Here is a 23,645-nt window from a genome sequence, read left to right as displayed (position 1 = left end):
GCACTGATTTCACCTTTATTGTAAAGTTGGCCGGCCTACTTGATATGGAAATGAGTCTTACTGGTTTCTACTTCCCAGGGTCCCCTCTGGAACCCTTCTTATGAATAGGAATCGCGTTGACAAGCACCAATCTCTTGGGCACAGTGGCTGTTTGTAATGATGGCCGACACATGTTGGCCAAAACAATTTCACCCTTGAGTGACTTCAGAACTGCCTGGTGGATACCATCTGGTCCCAGTGATTTATCTACTCCTGGTTTGTGATTAGATGCAGAGCATCGTGTTTACCACTATTTGATCTAGTACCTCTGACCTGCTGAGTTCAGTGTTCTGGTTTGGGAATGCGAATCTCTTTCCAAGACAAAGAGTTCATTCAGTCTCTTGAGCATCTCCTTTTTAGCCTGTGACTGTGATTAAGTGGGTCCTCGGATGCTCTAAATGGCTTCCTCTCTTACTCTGTTGGCTTTGCAATCTCTTGCAAGTGGCTCCTGCCTAATTTTTATTTTGTGTCTAACCTTCTATGCCTTTGGGGCTTTTCTCCGTACCCAGTCTGGGACTAGCTTTTTATTTCATCGATGACACCTTTACTTCTTTTTACTCTGGCCTTTTAGCCATGATGAAGGTTCTCTTCTCTCTCTCTCTCCAGCCCTCTCCTCAAAATCTAAGTGCTTGGGAGCACTTACTCTGAAGTAACAATAAGGAAAGGTCCCCCCCCGCCCCAACCCTGTATTTTCAAACCAGTCTCCAGGCATCTTGCTTGTTGTTTACTTTTTGAACCCTTTTTTTTCTCTCCCTCAGTAATGCCTGGTTTTGTCATAGCTTCTTACTCTAAAATGGGCCATGTAGTTTTGAACTTTTCTTTACCTCTCCCATGGCGTTGTTGAATTTCATAGTGCTGGGATCCCCACTACACACTGTTTATCCAGCTCCTTGGTGCCTAACTAACTTCTATATACTACTCAGGACCAAGGCCAGGGTATCTCAGGCCCCCGTCCTCCCTTCCCTCCCTGCACACCTCCACCCTATGGAAACATTTGTTCAGGAAGCATTTTTCATCTTTCCAAACCTTGCCTTCACATCCTGGCAGGTGAGTATTATGTTGATGAGTTTTCCTTTTCTCACTCATGTCTGTAAATTATATGCACCATTGTGAAGGGGAAATGCAGGGAAATCTATGGCCCCAGTCTAAAACCTAGTAGAGAAAGGCCTATTTGACAGAAATATTAAAGAAATAAAGAGAGTAAAAGGAGGTGATCAGATGATAAACTGACAGACGCTCCGAGGTCGATATACTCTCATCAGCAACATCAAAAAATCAGCACTTAAATGCATCACAATTGTGCAGGGCAGCTGTCATTTCCATCTTTGTTCTCCCTTTCTTTGATGTGATAGGGAACAAACTCCCTTCATCTGGGGGTCAGTGTTTTTGTTTGTTTTTATTTGATACGCATTTATCCTTAGATACTCTAAATTTTTGAATCATCCACCTTTATTTTATAGAGCAGAGTGTTCTTTCAACAAAGTGATTGGCTATTAAGAACTGATCATTTGTCAGGATAGTGCAGTTAACATAGTATGTACTCCAGGCACATGTATTTTTTTTAAAAAGTAAGATGCATATTTAAGTAAGTAAATAGGAGTGTCTTATTTCAGTCTTTTGTATTCATGAGTGCAGGAGTTCTAGAATGCAAATGATTCATAGTTTATTTGTAGAAATACTTGGATGTTGATGCAAAGTTGATTCCTCAAAATATTAGGCTGGGCTATGTGAAATCGTTGATATTTCACCCTTTTGACCTGAAATAATGGCAACTTCATATGAATCAACCTTTATTATTTTGTTTTTTTATTCATCTCCAACTTTATAACATAACAGAGCCATTTCAAAACTAAAGAAAAGATCCTCTGGTCTGTAATCCCAAAGTGATATTGCTATAGCCTGAAGTTTTACCAAGGGACAGTTTGTCTTTGGGCTAAATAAAGCTAAATTGCTGGTTATTTCTGTAATTTTGAGAAGCAATGCTTCTTAAGACTACTACTAATAGTAGTAATAATCACAACAGGAAAACAACACTCTTCCCTTGATTAAATGTAGCTGAACCCTGAAGCATAGAAAGGACCTCCCTTCTGAGGAATATACAGCCATTCCTCGGGATTGGGGTGGGGGGTTGGTTCCAGGACCCCGCCCCCCCCCCCCCCCCCCCCCAGGGATACCAAAATCCATAGATGCTCAAGTCCCTTATATGACCTAGTACATCGTTCCATATGCTTTAAATCATCTCTAGATTACTTATAATACCTCATACAATGTAAATGTTATGTAAATGGTTGCTGGTACATGACAAATTCAAGTTTTGCCTTTTGGGACTTTTCTGGAATTTTATTTTATTTATTTTTTAAAATACTTACTTACCTAATTTATTTATTTGGCTGTGCTGGGTCTTAGTTGCGGCATGCGGGATCTTTTCTTTAGTTGCGGCATGTGGGATCTAGTTCCCTGACCGGGGATTGAACCCGGGCCCCCTGCATTGGGAGCACAGAGTCTTCACTACTGGACCACCAGGGAAGTCCCTAGAATTAAAAAAAAAATACATATTTTCTATTCACGGTTGGTCGAATCCACAGATGTGGAACCTGTGGATACAGAGAGATGACTGTATAGCATCTTTTGATGTCAGTATTTATAATAATAGCTACTATTGAGTGAGGCCCTATATAGTTTAATGCTTATATTGTATATATATTATATATAGTTTGACACTTATATAGTTTAATGCTTTCAACGATAACGCTTTCAACAAATCTATGAAGTAGGTTCTGTTTTTGTCCCTGTTCTACAAAAGAAGTAGTCTAGAAGTAAAGAGATCAACCCAAAGTTGCACAATTAGTAAGCAGCCTTGATTCCTTCCGTATAACATGGTGCCTTCCTGCCTCAAAGACTCAGAACAAGTGCTGTGTGTAGGAAGCTTTTCAGTTTTCTTTGTTTGAGTTTCCTGCTTGTAGTGACTTTATTCATTTGTTTTGTAATGAACTGGTCTGACTGAGGAACCTTGGTGATGCTGAATAAAATAAGCTGAAGCTCTAGGTTCATTGAGAGCCTGATCCTTCCTGTTCCAAGTTGCTGTTCACCGGTGAGATGAAAAGAAGTTTGAGTTCTGTATGCTATTCCTGGGCTACCACATTTGTCAACACTATTATAAGAGTTTTAGCCAATAAGGCATCATGATTTTTTTTAAACATAGGCTCATTATTTTTTTTCCATAGGCTCATTTGGTAATAATCCCTTAGATAATTTCTGTTTACATTTGTGGCCACAGATCATGGTAGCACAGAGGTTCATCTCACAATAATGGAACAATGCCTTTTTATAAGAGGATACCCACCATTTACCCATACCCACTCAGTCATCAGGCCAAATGGAAACCCAGAAAGTCGGACTTGTGTCACTGAGCACCTCTTGGCGTGTATGTTTATGAAACTTGAGATTGAGCTGTGGTTCTTTTCCAAGCTTACTTAATTATGGTCTCAGAATGATATTCTATGATTGAACTTATCATACCATAGTAGGGTTAAACTTCGATATGATTAGTTGGTCTTTTTGTATTGGGCTGTGTCCATTGTAATATATTCAACATAGAAACGCCCATGGGCAAAAACATAAGTATTTTTTTCAGATCACCCGGTCGAACTCATTCTAACTTAAGCAGTTCATTTGCAAAAACCAGGGCTTATAATGCTGGACATTCAGCTTTTGGAATGGCCTTTCCCTACTACATTGAAACTGATTCCAGAATGTGACTGAAAATCTTTCAGCATGGTAATGCATATGCTCCTGTAACATTGGCTCTTATTTGGGATCATGCCACCTTGGCTCAGAGTTAAAACATAAGATTAGGTAGGTGTTTTTTAAAAATGTGACCTTGCACGGTTTATGATCCTATGAAAGGCAAAGAGGACAAAGTAAGCTATTCTCCGTTCTTTCATATTTCTAGTTACCAATGCTCATTTAAGTACAATAAAATGTTTACTAATTCAAACAGGCAAGCACAACACCGCCCAGTGTTATTTTTAAAACAAGACAGACATTTAGTGTCGCTTGTTTGTTCTCATCCTCCAAGACAGTTTAAAAAATTGCCTCTCCTGGGTTGCTGTGGGATCTGGAAAAACTAGGAGCTTGTGCAAAATATAGGTGTGTGTGTCTGCAAGGAGAAAGTTACTTTAGTTTTTACTTTCCTTTGAAGTACCTTTAAGTATATTCTTAAAATACATCCTAAACCACATACCATTATTCATTTTTCACATAGGATAAAACATCTTCAAGGAGAGGAGCCGAAAACAAGTATATTAAAGTGACTTATTCTTTTCTGGCAAAAAGTCCTGGTATGAAATTGGGTCCTTGAATTTTCCAAAGGAGGCTGTATTTACTGCCCTTCTTTTCTAAGAAGGGCCATTTTAATAATTTTTGCTCTCACATCAAAGACTTTTCACAATAATTATAGTCAATAATTGCAGTAGTAATGCTGTGTGCCATCTGCAGGCTCTGTGTAGTGGAAACTGGATAGAGAAACGTGTCCCTCTGCTTGATGGGAGTTACCGTGAACTTGAGGCCCTGGTGCCAGATTGCCACTAGCATCAGCTTTAGGTGGCCCTGCCACTACTTGGCCCTGGGTCTCATACCAGCTTCCTTTTCTTTCCCATTCCCTGGGCCCATTTCCCTTCAGTTCTTTCTCTCTCCCTCCCCTACCCCTGCAGCCTGAACCTCCCCATCCCCCATGGTTGTTGCTCATCCTAAATTAGCTGATGGGTCTTGATGCAGAGTCACATTCCCAGACTGGAGGAGTAATTGGAACTTCTTTGGGATCAGATATTTGACCAAATCAGTTGCTTTACGAGTAGTTGGCCCATGACCCAAAAGATTTATGGAAAGCAATTGGATATTGAAATAATGAAACAGGTACTTACTCTCCCATTGCTCCAGGCCTTTGAAAGCTGTCTGATGTTTGGAGTTTGTGAACATGAGGCCTCCAGACTATCTCCTGGCCAGACTCTGATGCTCTGGTACTTCTCTTAGGTCCTGTGACAGACACCATTCTATAGTGATTCCAGTGTCAGCCCTATGGCGGCAACCTTCCTGTCTTCTTCGAGGCTCAAAGCAGAATGGCCTCTCTCCTTTCATCCCCACCCAAAGCAAAACACGGGAACACGCAACCCCTTTATTCTTAGTTTTCTGACAGTTCTGCAGGAAACAGGGCCAGGGTACCTCTGATGCACTAGTTGCTTTCTGGAACATTCATATCTATCTCTGTGGCTCTGGGGTGACTAAGAGGACGCTGATCTGGCCAGCCTATATCTGAGGATGGTCAGGAATTGAATAGGCCAGTGGGGGCTTGAATGCAGAGCGAACGACTGGTTTCTCTCTTTTCCTCGTCAGTTGTTGGCAAGGTCAATCACTTCCATCTTCTTCTGTAACGAAGTAAATTTTTTTTGTGTGTCATAAATAAGTAATCACATTAATCTGTTTAGTGCCCAAGATCTGCCCTTATTTTTCCCTTCTCTGTGATACTTAAACCAGAGGAAAATGGTAGATGGCTGGCATGACGGCCCAGCCGAAGAATTTCCTAATTGATGCCTTACATTTAACTTTAAGTACCTTTTTTTTTTTTTTTTTTTTTTTTTGGTGGTACGCGGGCCTCTCACTGTTGTGGCCTCTCCCGTGGCGGAGCACAGGCTCCGGACGCGCAGGCTCAGCGGCCATGGCTCACGGGCCCAGCCGCTCCGTGGCACGTGGGATCCTCCCGGACCGGGGCATGAACCCGTGTCCCCTGCATCGGCAGGCGGACTCTCAACCGCTGCGCCACCAGGGGAGCCCTAAGTACCTTTTTATCAGTTTCAGAGCCCAGAACAAACAGGGATTATTCCTAGCATGGTAGAGAGGAATTATGAAGTCTCTCAATTCCTTTGCTGTTTGGTTTGTCAGTCACTTGAGGGCATAGAAGCTCCTGTCCTCTGACCTCAGCTGCAGGAGTTGGATGGGGTGTCACGCCAGTGATTTATTGACTATTGGAATATAAGGTTCGGGAAGCTCATCATCAAGGGACCAGATTTAGATCTAGAGACGTTTCAAAAATTGAAGCATGAACATCGTCTGAGAGATGGCATTTTTAAATTAATTTGCGTGTTCAGTGACCTGATTTGTCAAGCCAAATAAGTAAAGCATTTGTGTGAAGTTTTTCCTTTGTGGATTTTGCTTTATTGACCAAGAAAGGCAGCGGAACTAGATGCCCAAGGAATTTGCTCATTGCAAGATTTTGCTTTGAGTCCAAGCTAGTACCTTCTGTTAGTTTTGGATGACTCAAAAAATGGCCACAGCATATCTGGCAACGTATAGATTATATTTGAGTAGATGAATCTCTCCCAGTTTGTCCAAAGGCACCTCCTAAGGCACATCTGTTGATGCCCCCAGTGTAAGAAGCATGGGCTGGGTGGATTTGCCTGGGATAGTGTCCCCTCTCCTGTCTTTTGAACTTGAGTTGTTTCTAGATGAGATGAGAAGACCTCAGAGATCTTTGGTCAGGGGAGGGGGGAGGAGTGGCGTGATTCAGAATATACATTAAGAGGGAGAGAGAAGAAGCCTATAGAGCAACAAAAATCCACTTCTGTTCATCTTGTAATTTTCAAGAGGGTGGAGACCAAGCCTTTTGCCTTTTTTGCACCGAGGAATGGCATGTAGCACGTAAGAGGCACTGGGTAAATACCGCATTAAACACCAGCAATTTTTTGTGTGTTGTCAAATTGGGCCAAAGGTTAGTTTGGGAGAAGTGAACGAATACTTTGATATAGAGCTGGAGAAAATTTTAGGACAGAGTTCCATTTCCAGATAATCTCTTGAGGTGGAATGGTTGAAGTGGTAAATGTACTCAATTTTTTAATCCTCACGAACAAATCAAATGTAATTAATCAACAGGTCTGATCCTAAAGGAGAGATTCTGGAAGGTGAGATTGGGGAATTGAATGGCGCCAAGGAGACGGTCATTAGAATAAATAGGGAGATGGCCATTAAAATAAATGCCAATCAGACCTGGGATGCCTCACTTATAAAGGCAAGCAGGTAGAATGTATAATAGAGAATGGGAACACTGGAAAGTTAAGCAAACTTAATCTTCTAGGAAGGGCAACATCATTTCTATAAGTGGAATCTGTGCTTGATTAATGACCTTGTGTTTTTCAAGGGACTAAAGCATATGTGGACAAGGGACTAAAGCATATGTGGACAGAGGGAAACCAGTGAATGTGATCTATCTGGGCTTTCAAAAAGCTCTTCGTGGGATTGCACAGCAAGCCAAGGAAACTTAAAATAACTGGCAACTACTATGATTGGCTTTGAGGCAGGAAGCAAAGGGTTAGCGATAAATAAGTCAAGCCTCTGTATAGCCACAGTAACGGTGGCATCCTCTCCAAAATTAGGATGGAGACAAATTTTGCTTGAAACTCTAGTAAATAGCCTAAAAGAGGAAATGTACGTTGAAAACTTTACTTTTGGCAACAAAAATGGGGCTGAATTCTAGGGTGTCTGCCCCAAGGGTGGCAGGCCCAAGTGTTAGGATACTAGATAATGGTGAAGAGGAGCTTTTTTGAGGGTTGAGGAAACTCAGCCTTGCAAAATGAGGTCTCTGCCTTTCCTCCATCTGCCTGCGCTAAGGTTGCATAACACTTTTATCTCATGCTATAAAAATTAACCCCTGTTCAACTGTGGCCCATGTCCATGGGAAGGGAGACTAATTAAATTAAGAGTCCTTAAATGCAAATCTGTATTAGAGTCAGCTGTAACTTACTGTGACCTTTAACAAGAATTTTGTGCAAGTGGGTTTTAATTAAGTACAGACTTTGAAAAAGTAACTTTTCTTTCCCCTTCGCCATTTCATTGATACCTGGCTAGAATTTTAAAGAATGGTTCATGTGGCTTGAAATCTGTTGTTAGAGAATCATTTTTCTTTACGTGAGGCAGTGAACTTTGTTATCACTCATGGTAAAGGCATTCTAAGTAGCCATTTGGAAAAATATCTGTGGGAGAATTCCTAATGAATGACTGTGTTGTTATTTAGGTATATTTTTCCTAGAAAGTAGATTTACTAAAAACCTATTCTCACACTGTATTCTGGAGGGAGGAATTTTAGGTATGTCATGAAAGGGGGAGTAAAGAGAAGTTAAGGAGGGTTTTTATTTCTCTAGTTACCCAAGCTGAAAAAAGGCATAAAAAAAGAGAAAACAATGTTAAAAATGTTCATGACCCACACGACCCGTGACACGCATATAAAACGAAAGGCATTAATTAATGTTTGTATTAGCGCCTCCCCACCCACCTACTGCATTTTCTCCTACACTTGGAATAAACTTGGTACCCAGCTGTTGACCCTTTCCAATCTTGCTGTGAAACCTAAATGGCTGTGGCAGGCTTATCTTAGAATGGGGCTCCTCGGGGTTTCTTTAGAGATGATTAGGAGATAATCAGGAAAATCGCTCCCTGTTGGAAGTCTGGTGTTCGGTCAGACCCCTGGGAGAGGGGGACAGGAGTGTCTCCAGTGTTTTTCTGAGGATGCCTTCCTCCTCCACTTTCTCTGAGGTCTGATGCGGTTGCCCGCAGGAGACTGCTCGCGGGGATCATTGTAAGAGTGTACGCTAGGGGTGCAGAGAAAGGACAAGATGCTGGGGGCCAGCATCCCTCCCATCCCAGGAATCCCCCGTGACCCTCTGAGCCTGGTCTCTTCACTGTCTTAGAGATGGCCCTCACGAGGCCTCGCTCTACCAGTAATTAGGACGCTTGGCTTGGGTACATAGGTTCCAGAAAGAAGTACTGTTGGGCACCAAAGAAAAAAAATGTCCTAGCCAGTGGTGTTTCCTCTCTAGGCTACATTTTATTTGTAGCTGAATTTGAAACAGGCATATTTGGACTCGGGCGTTCTGTTAAATGACGAGCTCAATGGAGATCGTAAACTAGTGTTCGAGAGAAGCTCTCAAATGATGCTACTCCAGGAATGTGCACCTGAATCACTGACAGGAAAGATCTTCATTATTTGTAAAACAAGTAACAGAGCTCCTTCTTTTCCTGCTTGCCCCTGTCGGGGGCCCCCGCCCCCAAGTCACCAACACATTTCCGGGAGCCTTTTATTAGCTTAGGTAGTATTTACTGGATCCTCAGAATCGTTGAAGAGATTTGGGTTGATTGCCAGTACTATCATTCCTGTTGAGTCCTGGACCTGGACTAAGTGGTTGGAAATGTGCAGAATAGATGCAGTTGCTCTACGTGCTCTAAAGTGATGGTAACATAAGGTCAGAGTATGCATTTCAGGTCATTCACTCAGTTTGGTTGATGTGCCTTTCTTCAGTGAACCTTTGGTACAGTTAAAATGGAGATTGAAGATTGTCAGATAAAAACTTTGGTTCATCATTTGCTTATCAGTATAAAGCAATAAAAAGCCCTGCTTGATTTCTATCTGAGGTGGATTTTAAAGCTGTTGCAAGCTCACTGAAATGAAGTGTGGGGTTTGAAAGTAGCAGCCCTAACTCTTCCAACTACACTTAAACGAAGTATTCTTAGAAAAATATAATAGAACTGACTTTTGAAATGTATGTGTTTCTGATTGGCCTTCTAGCCTACCTTGCAGGATTAGTGGACCTAAAAATAATCGGTAGCAAAGCCCTCCAGAGCTGTATTTCGGAAAGGTTTTGCAAAATGCTAACTGGCTGCATTTCTCCTACTGATTGGTAGGTGATCTCAAATCATACGTCTCCATAATGACTGTAATTTATGTGCTTTATTATTACGGTTTAGGTCAAATGGCTTCAGGCTTTGGATGTGCATAGCACATTACATGCAGTCATTTCCCTGCTGTTTTGCAAGGGAGGAAGGATGGATTAATGTATACATTCCCTCATCCCCCTGGGATTATTAAAAACCTTTAGAGATTTTCTTTCTTTGTTGCCATGAAGCAGAGCATTGTATATTCCTCCTGGGGTTCTTAGATAGCTTGGAGGGGATGGAGTTATACAGCAACCTGCATTTTGGCTCATTTTGTGGCTACATGAATTTAGATCTAGAAAATGAACAGAAACTATTTTGGTAACTCTTTAGACCAACGGCAAGGAATTGTTTTACCTTCAGAACAAATAAAAATTAGGAAAAGAGTAAAGTAGCAATCGAGGGATTAGGAAAATTACTGCAGCAAGTAATAGTTTGATGTTGCTCCCCAATATTAGAATTACATCAAGTGTTTGATGTAATACTGATGAAAGCCCCCCCCCCCCACGTATTGATCCTTTTTACTTTGAAAACTGAAGCTTGCTTTTTTTTTTTTTAAAGTTAAAATTTAAAAAAAAAAAAAAATTTTTTTTTTTTGGCTGCGTTGGTTCTTCGTTGCTGCGTGGGCTTTCTCTAGTTGCGGCCAGCAGGGGCTTCTCGTTGTGGTGGCTTCTCGTTGCAGAGTACGGGCTCTAGGCACTTGGACTCAGAAGTTGTGGCTCGTGGGCTCTAGAGCGCAGGCTCAGTAGTTGTGGCACACGGGCTTAGTTGCTCCGCGGCATGTGGGATCTTCCCGGACCAGGGCTTGAACCCATGTCTCCTGCATTGGCAGGCGGATTCTTAACCACTGCGCCACCAGGGAAATCCAAAGCTTGCTTTTTAAAAAAAAGAAAAAATAAAATTTATCTTAGAAGGGTTAGATTTACAGAATTTGCGAGGATAGCCCAGAGCTTTCCTATACCCCAAACCCTGTTTCCCCTATTATTAACACCTTACATTTCTGTGGTACATTGTCATAATTGATAAACCAATATTGATGCATTATTGTTAACTAAAGTCTATATCTTATTCCGATTTCCTTAGCTTTTTTTTTTTACTAACAGTTTCATTGAGGTATGATTCATATCCCAAACAATTCACCCATTTAAAGTATACAGTGGCTTTTAATATACTCACAAAATTGTGCATTTATCACCAAAATCAATTTTAGAACAGTTTCATTATCCCAGAAAGAAAGCTCATACCTTTTAGCTGTAACCCCTCCCTTACTTCCCATCCCCCTGCCCACCACCCTCCCCTCTCAGCCCCAGGCTACCACTAATCCACCTTCTGTCTCTATAGATTGACCAAGGCTGGACATTTCATGTAAATGGTATCATACAATATGTGGACTTTTGTGAGTGGCTCCTTACTTAACATAGTATTTTCCAGATTTCACCATGTTGGAACACGTTTCAGAAGTTCATTCCTTCTTATGGCTGAATAACATTTCATTATTCAGATACACCTCATTTTGTTTATCCATCCATTGTTGGACATTTGGCTATTTTGCATAATGCTGCTGTGAACATTTGCATGTAAGTTTTTGTGTGATTTCCTTCATTTTCCCCTAATGTCTTTTTCTGTTCCAGGATCCCAGCCAGGGTACCACATTATGTCTCGTCATCATGTCTCCTTAGGCTCCCAAGGCTTTTCTTTTGAAGGCCCTTTAAATAAATGTCTGTACTTACTTGCCATCAGTTCCCCATCACTTATGCATGCCACTGAACTCCTAATTGATAATGCTGTCTTTTCTGGCTATCTCTATTCTCCTAAATTCTGCCTCCAATAAGAAATTTCCCTGAAGTAGCTGGAAGAAAGAAGGTGCTGCTCTCCTGGCCCCTCTGCCTCTCCTAGTACAAGTCATCAGAAAAGTCTCTTTCTGGAGAACTTCATTCAGTAGCTTACCAGTATAATAGATGCTCTTCATCGTTGTCTTGGTTTTGTAACTGCACTGTATTCATAATGCTTCCTTCTTTACAAAGGGCTTCTTCAAGAGCCTACAGTGAATCACGTAGAGCTGGGACTCAAACCCATATTTCTTGCTCCCCAGATCAGTCGTCTTCTCCCCAGACTACCATTAGGCCTACAGAATAAAAGACACAGATAGTATCAAGCATTTGGAAGCTTTTTAAATTCACTTCTTTAAAACCCCTTGTCAAGAGCTAAGTATCCATAAACTTCACCAAGGAGGTAAAAGAACTACAAAACATTAATAAACGCATTGAAGATGATTCGAAGAAATAGAAAGGTATCCCATGCTCTTGGATTGGAAGAATTATATTGTTAAAATGGCCATACTATCCAAAGCAATCTACAGATTTAATGCAATCTCTATCAAATTACCCATGACATTTTCCATAGAACTAGAACAAATAATCCTAAAATTTATATGGAACCATAAAAGACCCAGAATTGCCAAAGCAATCCTGAGGAAAAAGAACAAAGCTGGAGGCATAACCCTACCAGACTTTAAACAATACTACAATGCTACAGTAATCAAAACAGCATGGTGTTGGCACAAAAACAGACATGCAGATCAATGGAACAGAATAGAGAGCCCAGAGATAAACCCACACACCTATGGACAATTAATCTTCGACAAAGGAAGCAAGAATACACAATGGGGAAAAGACATTCTCTTCAGCAAGTGGTGTTGGGAAAGTTGGACAACCACATGCAAATCAAAGCTAGAACACAGCCTCACACCATACACAAAAATAAACTCAAAATGATGAGACACCATAAAACTCCTAGCAGAGAACAGCAAAACATTGTCTGACATAAATCGTACCAATGTTTTCTTAGGTCAGTCTCCCACGGCAACAGAAATAAAAGCAAAAATAAACAAATGGGGCCTAATGACACTTAAAAGCTTTTGCACAGCAAAGGAAACCATAAACAGAATGAAAAGACTGGGAGATAACATTTGCAAATGATGCAACCAACAAAGGCTTAATTTTCAAAATATAAAAACAGGTCCTACAATTTAATAACAAAAAACCAAACAATCCAATTAAAAATAGGCAGAAGACCTAAATAGACATTTTTCCAAAGAAGACATACAGATGGCCAGCAGGCACATGAAAAGCTGCTCATCATATCTAATTATTAGAGAAATGCAAATGAAAACTACAACGAGGTACCACCTCATACCAGTCAGAATGGCCATCATTAAAAAGTCTACACATCATAAATGCTGGAGATGGTGTGGAGAAAAGGAAACTCTCCTGCACTATTGGTGGGAATGTAAATTGGTGCAGCCACTATGGCAAACAGTATGGAGGTGCCTCAAAGAACTAAAAATAGAGTTTCCATGTGGTCCAGCAATCCCACACCTGGGCATATATCCAGAAAAAGACGAAAACTCTAATTCAAAAAGATACCTGCACCCCAGCGTTCATTGCAGCACTATTTACAATGGACAAGACATGGAAGAAATTCAAGTGTCCATCAACAGACGACTGGCTTAAGAAGATGTGGTGGATATAGATAATGGACTGTTACTCAGCCATTAAAAAGAATGAAATAATGCCATTTGTAGCAAACATGGATGGGCCTAGAGATTATCATACTAAGCGAAGTAAAGTAAGAATGAGAAGGATAAATACCATTTGATATCACTTATGTAGACTCTAAAAGATGACACAAATGAACCTATTTGTGAAACAAAAACAGACTCACAGATGTGGAGAACAAACTTGTGGTTGCCAAGGGGGAAGGAAGGATTGGGCGTTTGGGATTAGCAGATGCAAACTATTATATATATAGAATGGATAAACAACAAGGTCCTACTCTATAGCACAGGGAACTATATATTCAATATCCTGTGATAAACCATAATGGAAAAGAATATGAAAAAATATATATGTGTGTGTGTGTGTGTGTGTATATATATATATATATATATATATATATATATATATATAAAAACTGAGTCACTGCTGTACAGCAGAAACTAAACACAACATTGTAAATCAACTCTACTTCAAGAAAATAAAATTTTCAAAAACACAAAAAAGGAGCTAAGTTTTCTCCAAATCCCTTTCTGCATGAAAGGCCACTGCAAAATCGAATCTCTTACATTGGCAGTTTTCCTAAGCGCTTTCCAGTCCGTTATTCTCAAATGTCCCTCACTGCAGCCCCCACCCTTAGGGTGCAGTTTGTGTGTCTCTTCTTTACCAAAGGCATTTGGTTGCATTTTTGGTAAAATGAGTTGGGCTACGGAGAATGTTTGCTGTCCAAATCGTGCTGGTGCAGGCATGCCTGGGTTTTCTGCATTGTCGCATAAAAATTTCTGGCTGCTGTTTCCTCCATTTAGGACTCTGGAGGAGTAATCCTGAAGACATTTACTTTATCTCCTACAGGTATAGAAAGCTGACATCCTAGTGGTAACTACAAGTATTCCTCTATCATCATCTCCCCAAAAATGTGTGAGAATCTGAGAGACATTTTCTTGGCTTCTACTTGGACTTCAAAATGAAGTTACAGATAAATTGGGAGATTGGGATTGATATATATACACTAATATGTATAAAACGGATAATTAATAAGAACCTGCTGTATAGAAAAACAAAGTACATGTATGCTTTAATAGACGTAAAATGTGGAACTATTACTGAAAAATTAAATTGGGGGTATAGTGGTGTATCAGGAAGCATCACGTTAATAATGTCCCTTTACTCATCTCTTACATGACACTGACAGAAAATGTCCTTTTATGTAAAAAAGACATGAATCTGGATGTTATTTTAAATGCATCTTCAGAAAATATGAAACTAAGCTGAAAAAAAAATGAAGTTACAGTTAGAAGTAGTTACGTTGATAGTAAATAGGCTGGGAGCTGGCCTGAGAATGTAACCACCATTTATAACATTTTCTATGGGCCAGGTGGGTTATGAGTAACTGGAAATAAATGGACATTATCTGCACCCCATCTGTACATCACAGCCAGCCTTTGGTGAGAGGAAGAAATGAAATAAAATGAGAAAGCACAGTTCTACAGATTGCCCGCCGCAGAGCCCTGTTAAAGGATGGACTAGATTCCTCATAGTCAATGCCTGCTTCTTTAACTATTGAGTGGAAATGCTTCAAAAAAAAAAAAAAAAAAAGGAACCAATCCACACACTCAGCAGGATCGAGTAGTAATTTATTGTGATTGTCTTTGTTCAGCTTTGAAAAACGAAGGCATTGATATTAAGACTGAAGGGAAATTACACAGAGCTGGTGTGACTGAAAAAAGTTTGGCTCTTTCGAGTGATTTTTTTGTTTTTAATGCCACAGAGTTAAGCTTTAAAAGCACGCTTCATTGACTCTCATCCAAGCCTCCGGAGGACAAGGCTAAGGGACCTTTTTTCTTTTGAGGGCCACTGACCCACAAAGAAAAACCCTAATCGAGGGCCATGTACAAAAAGCAACTTAATTTAGGTGCTTTCTTAGAAATCCATAAAGCCTTCAATTCACCTGCTTTAAAAATTAAGAACAGGGAACTCTCAACAAGTATAACAAACAAAAAAGTCCTTCGGTTTCACATTATGTGCAGTTAGAAGAGGTGGAGTGTGGTGAGGGAGAACAGGATGAGCAGAGTGAAAAGAGAGTGGAAAGCAGACAGAAGAGGGCCATGGAGAAGAACACAGAAGGTCCCGGAAGCAGGAGGCTGAGTTAGCGAAATAGAGGAGGCAAATGATGGTTGTAGATCATAACCCACTGTTGACTCAAACCATTGGATGAACTTTGATTCCCGGTTCTTCTGTGGCTCTAATGCTTCAGCCTTTCAAACTAGAATTCTTTAGGAAGGGTATGGATCAGAATCCTCTAGGGCCGCCCCGCCCCCCTTTTTTAAATGCATGAGCTCACCGCTTCCCCTGCAGTGGCTGTCATCTTCCTGTCCCACACTGGATCCTGTCGTCCCTGTGCTCAACGCTTTCAGTCTACAGAACAAATTGTGACATCCTTCTTAAATAAGAAGTATACAGGATAACCAGGTTGAGAGGTGATCTCCAGAGAAAGAAAGCATGTCTCATTCAGACACAGCATTTTAGAAGCAGTCTCCAACAGGCAAAATGGAATGTCTTTCCATTGATACGTATGCCCTGGCTTTTACTCATAGAAATCATTTTTGGTGTTACAGTAGAAATGTTCAGGTTTTAAAAATCAAATGAGTTGCTCCAGTTCTTAGTACAGTGCAGAGCTGTAGTTTCATTTTCAGATGCGCCAAGACTTGTCCCCTTTTCCTTCCTAGTAACTTCTCATCAGCGGAAACTGGTTATGGCACTGAATCCCCACTGGCCCATGTGTGGCTTGGGATTTAATTCATAAGTGTGTCTTGGACAGGGCCTTTGGCAAGAATGCCAGATTACATTTTCAAGGAATGCTTTTTAGAAACACAGACAGAATACGTGGTGTATGCAAGGCTCAAACGGGCAAAAGTGGCCTGTTGGTGTGGCTTCTTTGCACTCGGGGGAAGATGACTTTGCCAGCAGAAACATTACCCGGGTATCTACCCCGTTGTCGCCCTTTCCACAAGGCAAGCCTTTACCATTAGACAGAGTCTTCCTGTAAAGATCTTATCTGTAACATGGAAGTGGACTCTTTTTCCTTAGTTTTTGCCAAAACAAATAAATGTGCTTCAGTGTTCAGATATCAGCAGGTCTCCCGAAGGTCCTGCTGAGGGCCCCTGGTGGGTAGGTGGTGGGTGGAGTGCTCGGGCCTTTTGTTTAGCTGCTGGCTAGTTCAGTCGGTCACCAGTAAAACTTTAATTGCTGTGACCCATTTTTGAAGGGTGTTTGTTCAGTGCCCAAAATTTAAGACTCTCAACATCTAGCACCTTCTTATATGTAGAAAAGTATTGTTTCCTTTTGTCTCTTCGAATTTTCTGGCTTTATGTTCTGTGTGTGTGTCTGTGCGTACGTGCATTGGAGGTGCAAAGAAGGGTGCTTTTTCCCTTGGTCATAGATGCCTATTTTGATAAGATCCAATGAATGACCCTTTCATTTATTATTGTATGTGTGAACCATGTTAAGATTAGGTGAATATAGATTCGCTCCCAGACTCTGAACTGTTTTGCCTTGGAAATTCAGTGCATTACCACGATCGAATCTTTGCAGGGGCTTGAAAACCAGCCTGTGATTAATTTTAGCCTGTGAAGATCTTAAAAAAGTAGCTGCTCTCTTATTATAATTCATGTACCTAGTTCTGTATGTCCTAAGTTCTCATTGTGAGCATTTCAGTTAATTTTCTTCGTGGTGTGTGAGAGTGATATGGATTCTTTAATACAGCTACATCAAGTACTGTACTAGTTGGGGGTCCTTTGTATTACTTTATGTATTAAGATTGTGTTTGGGGAGATCCTCAACCCTGAAACCAGGAGACAACTGGATATCTCTTTGTTAATTAGGTGTCCCAGTACCAAAGGCCTGTTGTGAACTTGTTAATCCAGTCAAGAGGCAGTTTTGGTTTTGGTTGTAACAAGGTGTTTCCAGAAAACTAAGCTTCTTCCACTAATGAGATCTAAGACTGTTCGGCAACCTCACAGCTCTAGACTCCTTCACATTCTTCCCTATGCCTCCCCCCACCCCCGCCGCCTTTGTTAGAATTATCGGTTGACCAAGGGTTTCAAAAATGCCAAATGAAGCATTGAGCAGTTTCTGGATGAGGAAGTTATTTGAAGAATGTTTCCCTTCTCCCCTTCTTTAAAAGTCCTTTAATGCTGCATATCCATTTTTGTCTGGCAATAACACTCTCCCTACTTTTGAATTGCCAGGAAGGAAGAACGATCAGGAATATATCTGATTATGTAATTATTTGCATCTGCGCAGTTGACGGTACTAGTGTCCGTCAAATAAATTGCCAACACCGTGTTATTTGAAATCCACCCCCTCGGCAAAACTACTTTGGTATCTGTCCGAAGTGAAGGCTTATTTCCTCTAAAGCACCCACAGCCAAGAAGCAGCAATGGCCGTCGGCGCCTGGTCCAGTTCATGTCCGTGATTAGTGTTGTTAAAAAGATTTTGCTCTTCATCCCTCCTCCCTTGATTTATTATACACACTTACCATTGTTAGGTTCATATGTCTTCAGTATACGCCTTCCTGAGTTCCTGAGACCTTAGGTCTTTTGAGACCCCTTTTGTCTGTCATGGAACATGAACTGCAATAATAGAAGGAACAGTGAAGGTGAATTGGTATTGTATTGGTGTGACTAACGTGGTAGTACCTGGTGGGGTTAGTTTTGAGTGGCGCCATATCTCTTGGTCATTATGAGGGAGAGGCGTGGTCTGTTCAAAGCACAGTTTTTGGTCTTGGACAGAGGAGGAACAGGGCAGAAGCTCTCCAAACTCTCAGGTCCAAACCACAAACAGAATGCCGTTGGTGTAGGGGAGGCAGATGGTCTGCATGTCTTTGACATTTTCTTGGCCCTTAGGGCTACCTAAAGGCGACATTTACTGGAAGCCATTCATCTGTATTTGGACAAGTGGCTACACCGCACACGATCATAAGAAGATGCTGGACAAGGAAATCTTAAAACCGAGAATCATTTAACGTCCCCCTTTGTGACTTACCATAGACTCAAATCCCAGCGTGGACTCCATTCTTTCCTCTTGGTTGACAGCTCCTTGAAATGCACTTATCCCTTTGCTTTGTTTGCCACATCAATTGCTTATATATTTGCTCAGCTTTTGGTTGTTGTCACATATTTTACAAATCATTCTTCATTAACGGTACCCTCTCTTGCAGTGTAAACTCTCAAAGCTAGAAAAACTATGTCTCATTTGCATGACTTGCACAGTATGTAGCGTAAAATCTCGAAGAATTTATGCGAGCCTTCCGTTCATATTGAATGATACTCTCTTTACTGGCCACACCGATTTTTCCTGTATGATAACAGCCTTCCTGATTGGAAAGTTCTTTTGCCTTTTGGAGATGGCTTCATTATCTTATTTTTCCGAGAAGGAAATCAATATTTTCAGTATAATGAAACTTTTTAGATAACGCATAATGCCTGGGCCTTTGCAGGAACATCACGGAGAGAAATGAAGCCAAGCGTGTGCACCTAAATCGAACTCTTCCGTTTTGGACTTGATGAATGATGATGGAGATTGATTGTCCTACATTTTATCTTCCAGGTGATCATTTGAAGATTTGTCCCCAGGGTTATACCTGCTGCTCCCAAGAGATGGAGGAGAAGTACAGCCTGCAAAGTAAGGATGATTTCAAAAGTGCGGTCAGTGAGCAGTGCAATCATTTGCAAGCTGTCTTTGCGTCCCGTTACAAGAAGTTTGATGGTATGTATTGGAACTTTGGTCTACGTAAGTGTAGATATTTGCTTTGTTCTTGAATTCTTTTTTTTTCTTTTTGCCATGCGGCCAGCAGGATCTTAGTTCCCTGACCAGAGATTGAACCTGGGCCACAGCAGTGAAAGTGCTGAGTCCTAACCACAGGACGGCCAGGGAACTCCCTTGAATTCATCTTATACCTTTTAGTCAAGTCAGATCTACGAGCTGCCAGTGAAGTTCGTGCAGTTGCTTTTCCCAAGTGCCTTTCTTCTCTCAGTGTTCAAGTTTTCTCCCAAGAGGCTCTCCTGGCTGGACCCCAGGGGCAAGTTAGCCTTACAGCTTTATTGTAGAATCCTTCCAGATACACTAGAATCTGTACGGTATGGTAGCCATTATGGAAATATGGTCACAAGGAGCCAAAAAAGAGATTAAAGTAGTTTAATTTAAATGCTTTCATTTATTTTCTTGGGTGAACACACAATAGTGTTGTTGACACAAGTCACTAAAGAAAAATCTTCCTAATAAAAAGCAGGCATCTGAAAACTTAGTCAAAATAACCACAGAGATTCTGCAGATGCTGGACTTCAAATTAAATTTCAAAATGGATCCCTCAAAGCCAACTAGAATTCCTAGAAGCCCTGTAGAACACAGGATTAATGCTCATGCAGCAGTGACCACGCGGCAGTGACCCAGAGGTAGCTCCTGGGCTCCAGTCTTCATTAAGTTCAGCACCATCCCTGGCCTCATTTTAGCTGAAGCTTTGGTCAATCCACGTTAGAGCCACAAGAAAACAGTCCCCTGTGCCAAACACAGATTTTCGCATGCACACTTTCTTTTCAGAGTGAGGAAATAGACAATCTGAGCCAGAAGAGAGGCACTTCAATTGTATCTGAAGCAATGTAATAGATAACAGACTTTCAAAATGAAAGTATGGGGCCCAAACACCTCAGGATTCCTTTCTCTGGTGCTGTTCACTCAGTTTGCAGGTCGTTATGAAGTAGATTTAATTTTAATAGGAATGATTTCCTTTGTACCTGTTGTAAAGGCCATTCTAATTACATAGTACCTTTGAAGCACGCTTTTCCTGACATTCTGTGGTGAAGAAGTACAAGGCAAATTTTTGAGACGTGAAATGTCTTTGAGCATTTCTGCAAAGGGCTCATTACCATGGTGAGAAGTGGGATTAAATTAGATTTGATCTAGCTGATAAGGCAGCTCCCAGCTAAAGAACAGGTTGTATTTCAAATGTTGCCTTTGAGATTCTTTATTTAAAACCGATAACTGATTTAATAAGTGTTAGTCGGTTCCCAGGCTAGACGACAAAAGCATATTTTTTTTTTTTTTTTTTTTTTTTTTTTTTTTTTTTTTTATGCGTTACGCGGGCCTCTCACCGCTGTGGCCTCTCCCGTTGCGGAGGACAGGCTCCGGACGCGCAGGCCCAGCGGCCATGGCCCACGGGCCCAGCTGCTCCGCGGCATGTGGGATCCTCCCAGACCGGGGCACGAACCCGCGTCCCCTGCATCGGCAGGCGGACTCTCAACCACTGCGCCACCAGGGAAGCCCAGCATATTTTTATATATATGTTTTTTATAAATTTATTTATTTTTATTTTATTTTTGGCTGCGTTGGGTCTTCGTTGCTGCGCGCGGGCTTTTCTCTGCTTGCGGCGAGAGGAGGCTACCTCCTCTTTGTTGCGGTGCACGGGCTTCTTGCGGTGGCTTCTCTTGTTGTGGAGCACGGGCTCTAGGCTCACAGGCTTCAGTAGTTGTGGCACGTGAGCTCAGTAGTTGTGGCTCGCGGGCTCTAGAGTGCAGGCTCAGTAGTTGTGGCACGCGGGCTTAGTTGCTCCGCGGCATGTGGGATCTTCCCGGACCAGGGATCGAACCCGTGTCCCCTGCATTGGCAGGCGGATTCTTAACCACTGTGCCACCAGGGAACCCCCAACAAAAGCATGTTTAATTTGTAATGTAGTTGAACTAAAATTTTCCAGGTAGTGTACCATTTATTGTGCCCATTTCCCCCAATGCTTTGTATGTGGAGTTGTGTTTAGTCTTTGTCTCCTTTCCCTGGATGGATGGAAATAATTTATGTATCCATATATCCTGTTTATTATTCTATAATCCCCAATGCACAGGCTGTTAAGTATGTTAACACCACGTGAAGATGAGTGTTATTGGCAAAAGACATCTTAGACCACCTCTGTCTCTTGGTCACTAAGTTATCAGTATGATTATTGAAAAGAATGGTATTCTCTTGACTATGGCGTTTCTCATTCAAGACAGTAACTGAAGCAGTTCCTTTTCCTTTGAGGAGAAAACTTAGAGAGATAATCAGACAGTCATCTTTGAAAACTTGAGATGCTGATATTTAAAAATTACCCTTGGGGGTTTAATAATGGAACTTAGAAGGGACAATTCCTGCTCTTTAGAAATGGCTAGCGTGTCAGTAGCAAGATACAGTGGAGATGAGGCAGTTTCCAACTTCTAAGGTCACTGCCTCCAAATCACCCCATTTCTTCTTAGATGTGTCTCCTCCAGGTGTGGACTGCACAGACATTTAGTGATTTCTCTTCCCAGTGGGCCTAGTAGTTTCACTATTCTTTCCCCTTCTCACTCCCCATGGTTTTATAGCATTACTCATGTGATTCCAGTGTGTACTTTTTAAAAAGCCACACAGAGAAATTTTATCAGTAAGTATTAACATATGTTTTTTTAAAAAAGGACAGAAAGGGGCCTCCCTGTTGTTGCAGTGCTTAAGAACCTGCCTGCCAATGCAGGGGACATGGGTTCGAGCCCTGGTCCGGGAAGATCACACATGCTGGGGAGCAACTGAGCCCGTGCGCCGCAGCTACTGAAGCCCGTGCGCCTAGAGCCCGTGCTCCGCTGCAAGAGAAGCCACTGCAATGAGAAGCCCGCGCACCACAACAAAGAGTAGCCCCCAATCGCCACTAGAGAAAGCCCGCACGCAGCAAAGAAGACCCAGTGCAGCCAAAAAAGAAAATGAAAAAGGAGGGGGGGGCTTCCCTGGTGGCGCAGTGGTTGAGAGTCCTCCTGCCGATGCAGGGGACACGGGTTCGTGCCCCGGTCCGGGAAGATCCCACATGCCGTGGAGCGGCTGGGCCCGTGAGCCATGGCCGCTGAGCCTGCGTGTCCGGAGCCTGTGCTCTGCAACGGGAGAGGCCACAACAGTGAGAGGCCCGCGTACCGAGAGAGAGAGAAAAAAAAAAAAAAAAAAAAAAAAGGACAGAAAAAGTTTCTCTTGCCCTTCCCTACCAGCCTTCACCTCCAATAAATGTGTTTAACGCTGTTTCTTTATCAGTTTCAAAACTGCCCATGAAAAATGATGATGAAACCCCAGTTTGTTTCTTCTGACTTCAAATTAGACTATGGCACAGACAATAAAGGTAGGGAGCATAGATTTAAATTTTTTTGAAGGAGTTGTAGCCTCAGTGTGTTTGGCCTGGAGATCAGAACAAAGCTGGGATACTTTGCATATTTCCTCCAAGCTAGGCTTTCTGAGACAATTAACTGCTTTTTTATGGTGAAATCTCAGTTGATTGGTATCCAACAAACCGTAATCCTCAAGTGGGTGCTGCATTTATTGATTGATTTTTTTTACATCTTTATTGGAGTATAATCGCTTCACAATGGTGTGTTAGTTTCTGCTTTACAACAAAGCGAATCAGTTATACATATACATATGTTCCTGTATCTCTTCCCTCCTGTGTCTCCCTCCCTCCCACCCTCCCTATCCCACCCCTCCAGGCGGTCACAAAGCCCGGAGCTGATCTCCCTGTGCTATGCGGCTGCTTCCCACTAGCTATTTACCTTTCGTTTGGTAGTGTATATATGTCCATGCCTCTCTCGCTTTGTCACAGCTTACCCTTCCCCCTCCCCATATCCTCAAGTACATTTTTAAGGTTGGCAATTATGACCTGCCAATACTCCACAAGACCTAAAGATGATGTTGAGTGAAATTGTGTAGGGGCTATGGTGACTCTTAGAAATTCAAGAGTAGAGTGCTTTGGTCAAAGAATTGTCTAAGCTTTTATAAAAGTCAAACCCTGGGTTATTGATGTGAATGGAAGGGAGGAAGTTTGGCAGAGTAACAAGATGGCGACTGGAGAACCAAAATGGGGCAGCAAGGTGGCATAAGGAAGGCTGGGGATAAGTACTGAGGAAATAGCAAAGGACACGTGGGAACATAGGAGGTCAAAGTACTTCAGAGGAGCATCTTTTGCCATCTCCAAGCTTACAGTATAACTTTTTTTTTTTTTTTTTTTTTTTGCGGTACGCGGGCCTCTCACCACTGTGGCCTCTCCCGTTGCGGAGCACAGGCTCCGGACGCGCAGGCTCAGCGGCCATGGCTCACGGGCCCAGCCGCTCCGCGGCACGTGGGATCTTCCCGGACCGGGGCACGAACCCGCGTCCCCTGCATCGGCATCAACCCACTGCGCCACCAGGGAGGCACTACAGTATAACGTTGAAGTGGTGATCCTGAGCTCAGGCAACTTCATCTGTCATCAAAACTTCAGTCATG

At 41.9% G+C, this 23,645-nt stretch overlaps 1 protein-coding gene across 1 annotated transcript in view; it reads left to right on the top strand.

Moving 5' to 3' along the window:
* The window catches only part of GPC4 (glypican 4), a 106,883-nt gene that overhangs the window by 52,486 nt on the left and 30,752 nt on the right, over positions 1–23,645 (top strand). Inside the window, exon 2 of the mRNA XM_065900846.1 lies at positions 18,957–19,115. Coding sequence (XP_065756918.1) covers positions 18,957–19,115 — 159 coding nt within the window. The remainder of the gene's footprint in view (positions 1–18,956; positions 19,116–23,645) is intronic.

The sequence above is a fragment of the Phocoena phocoena genome, chromosome X, assembly GCF_963924675.1.
Source record: "Phocoena phocoena chromosome X, mPhoPho1.1, whole genome shotgun sequence".
Lineage (NCBI taxonomy): Eukaryota > Metazoa > Chordata > Mammalia > Artiodactyla > Phocoenidae > Phocoena > Phocoena phocoena.
This window is presented reverse-complemented; position numbering and strand designations above follow the sequence as displayed.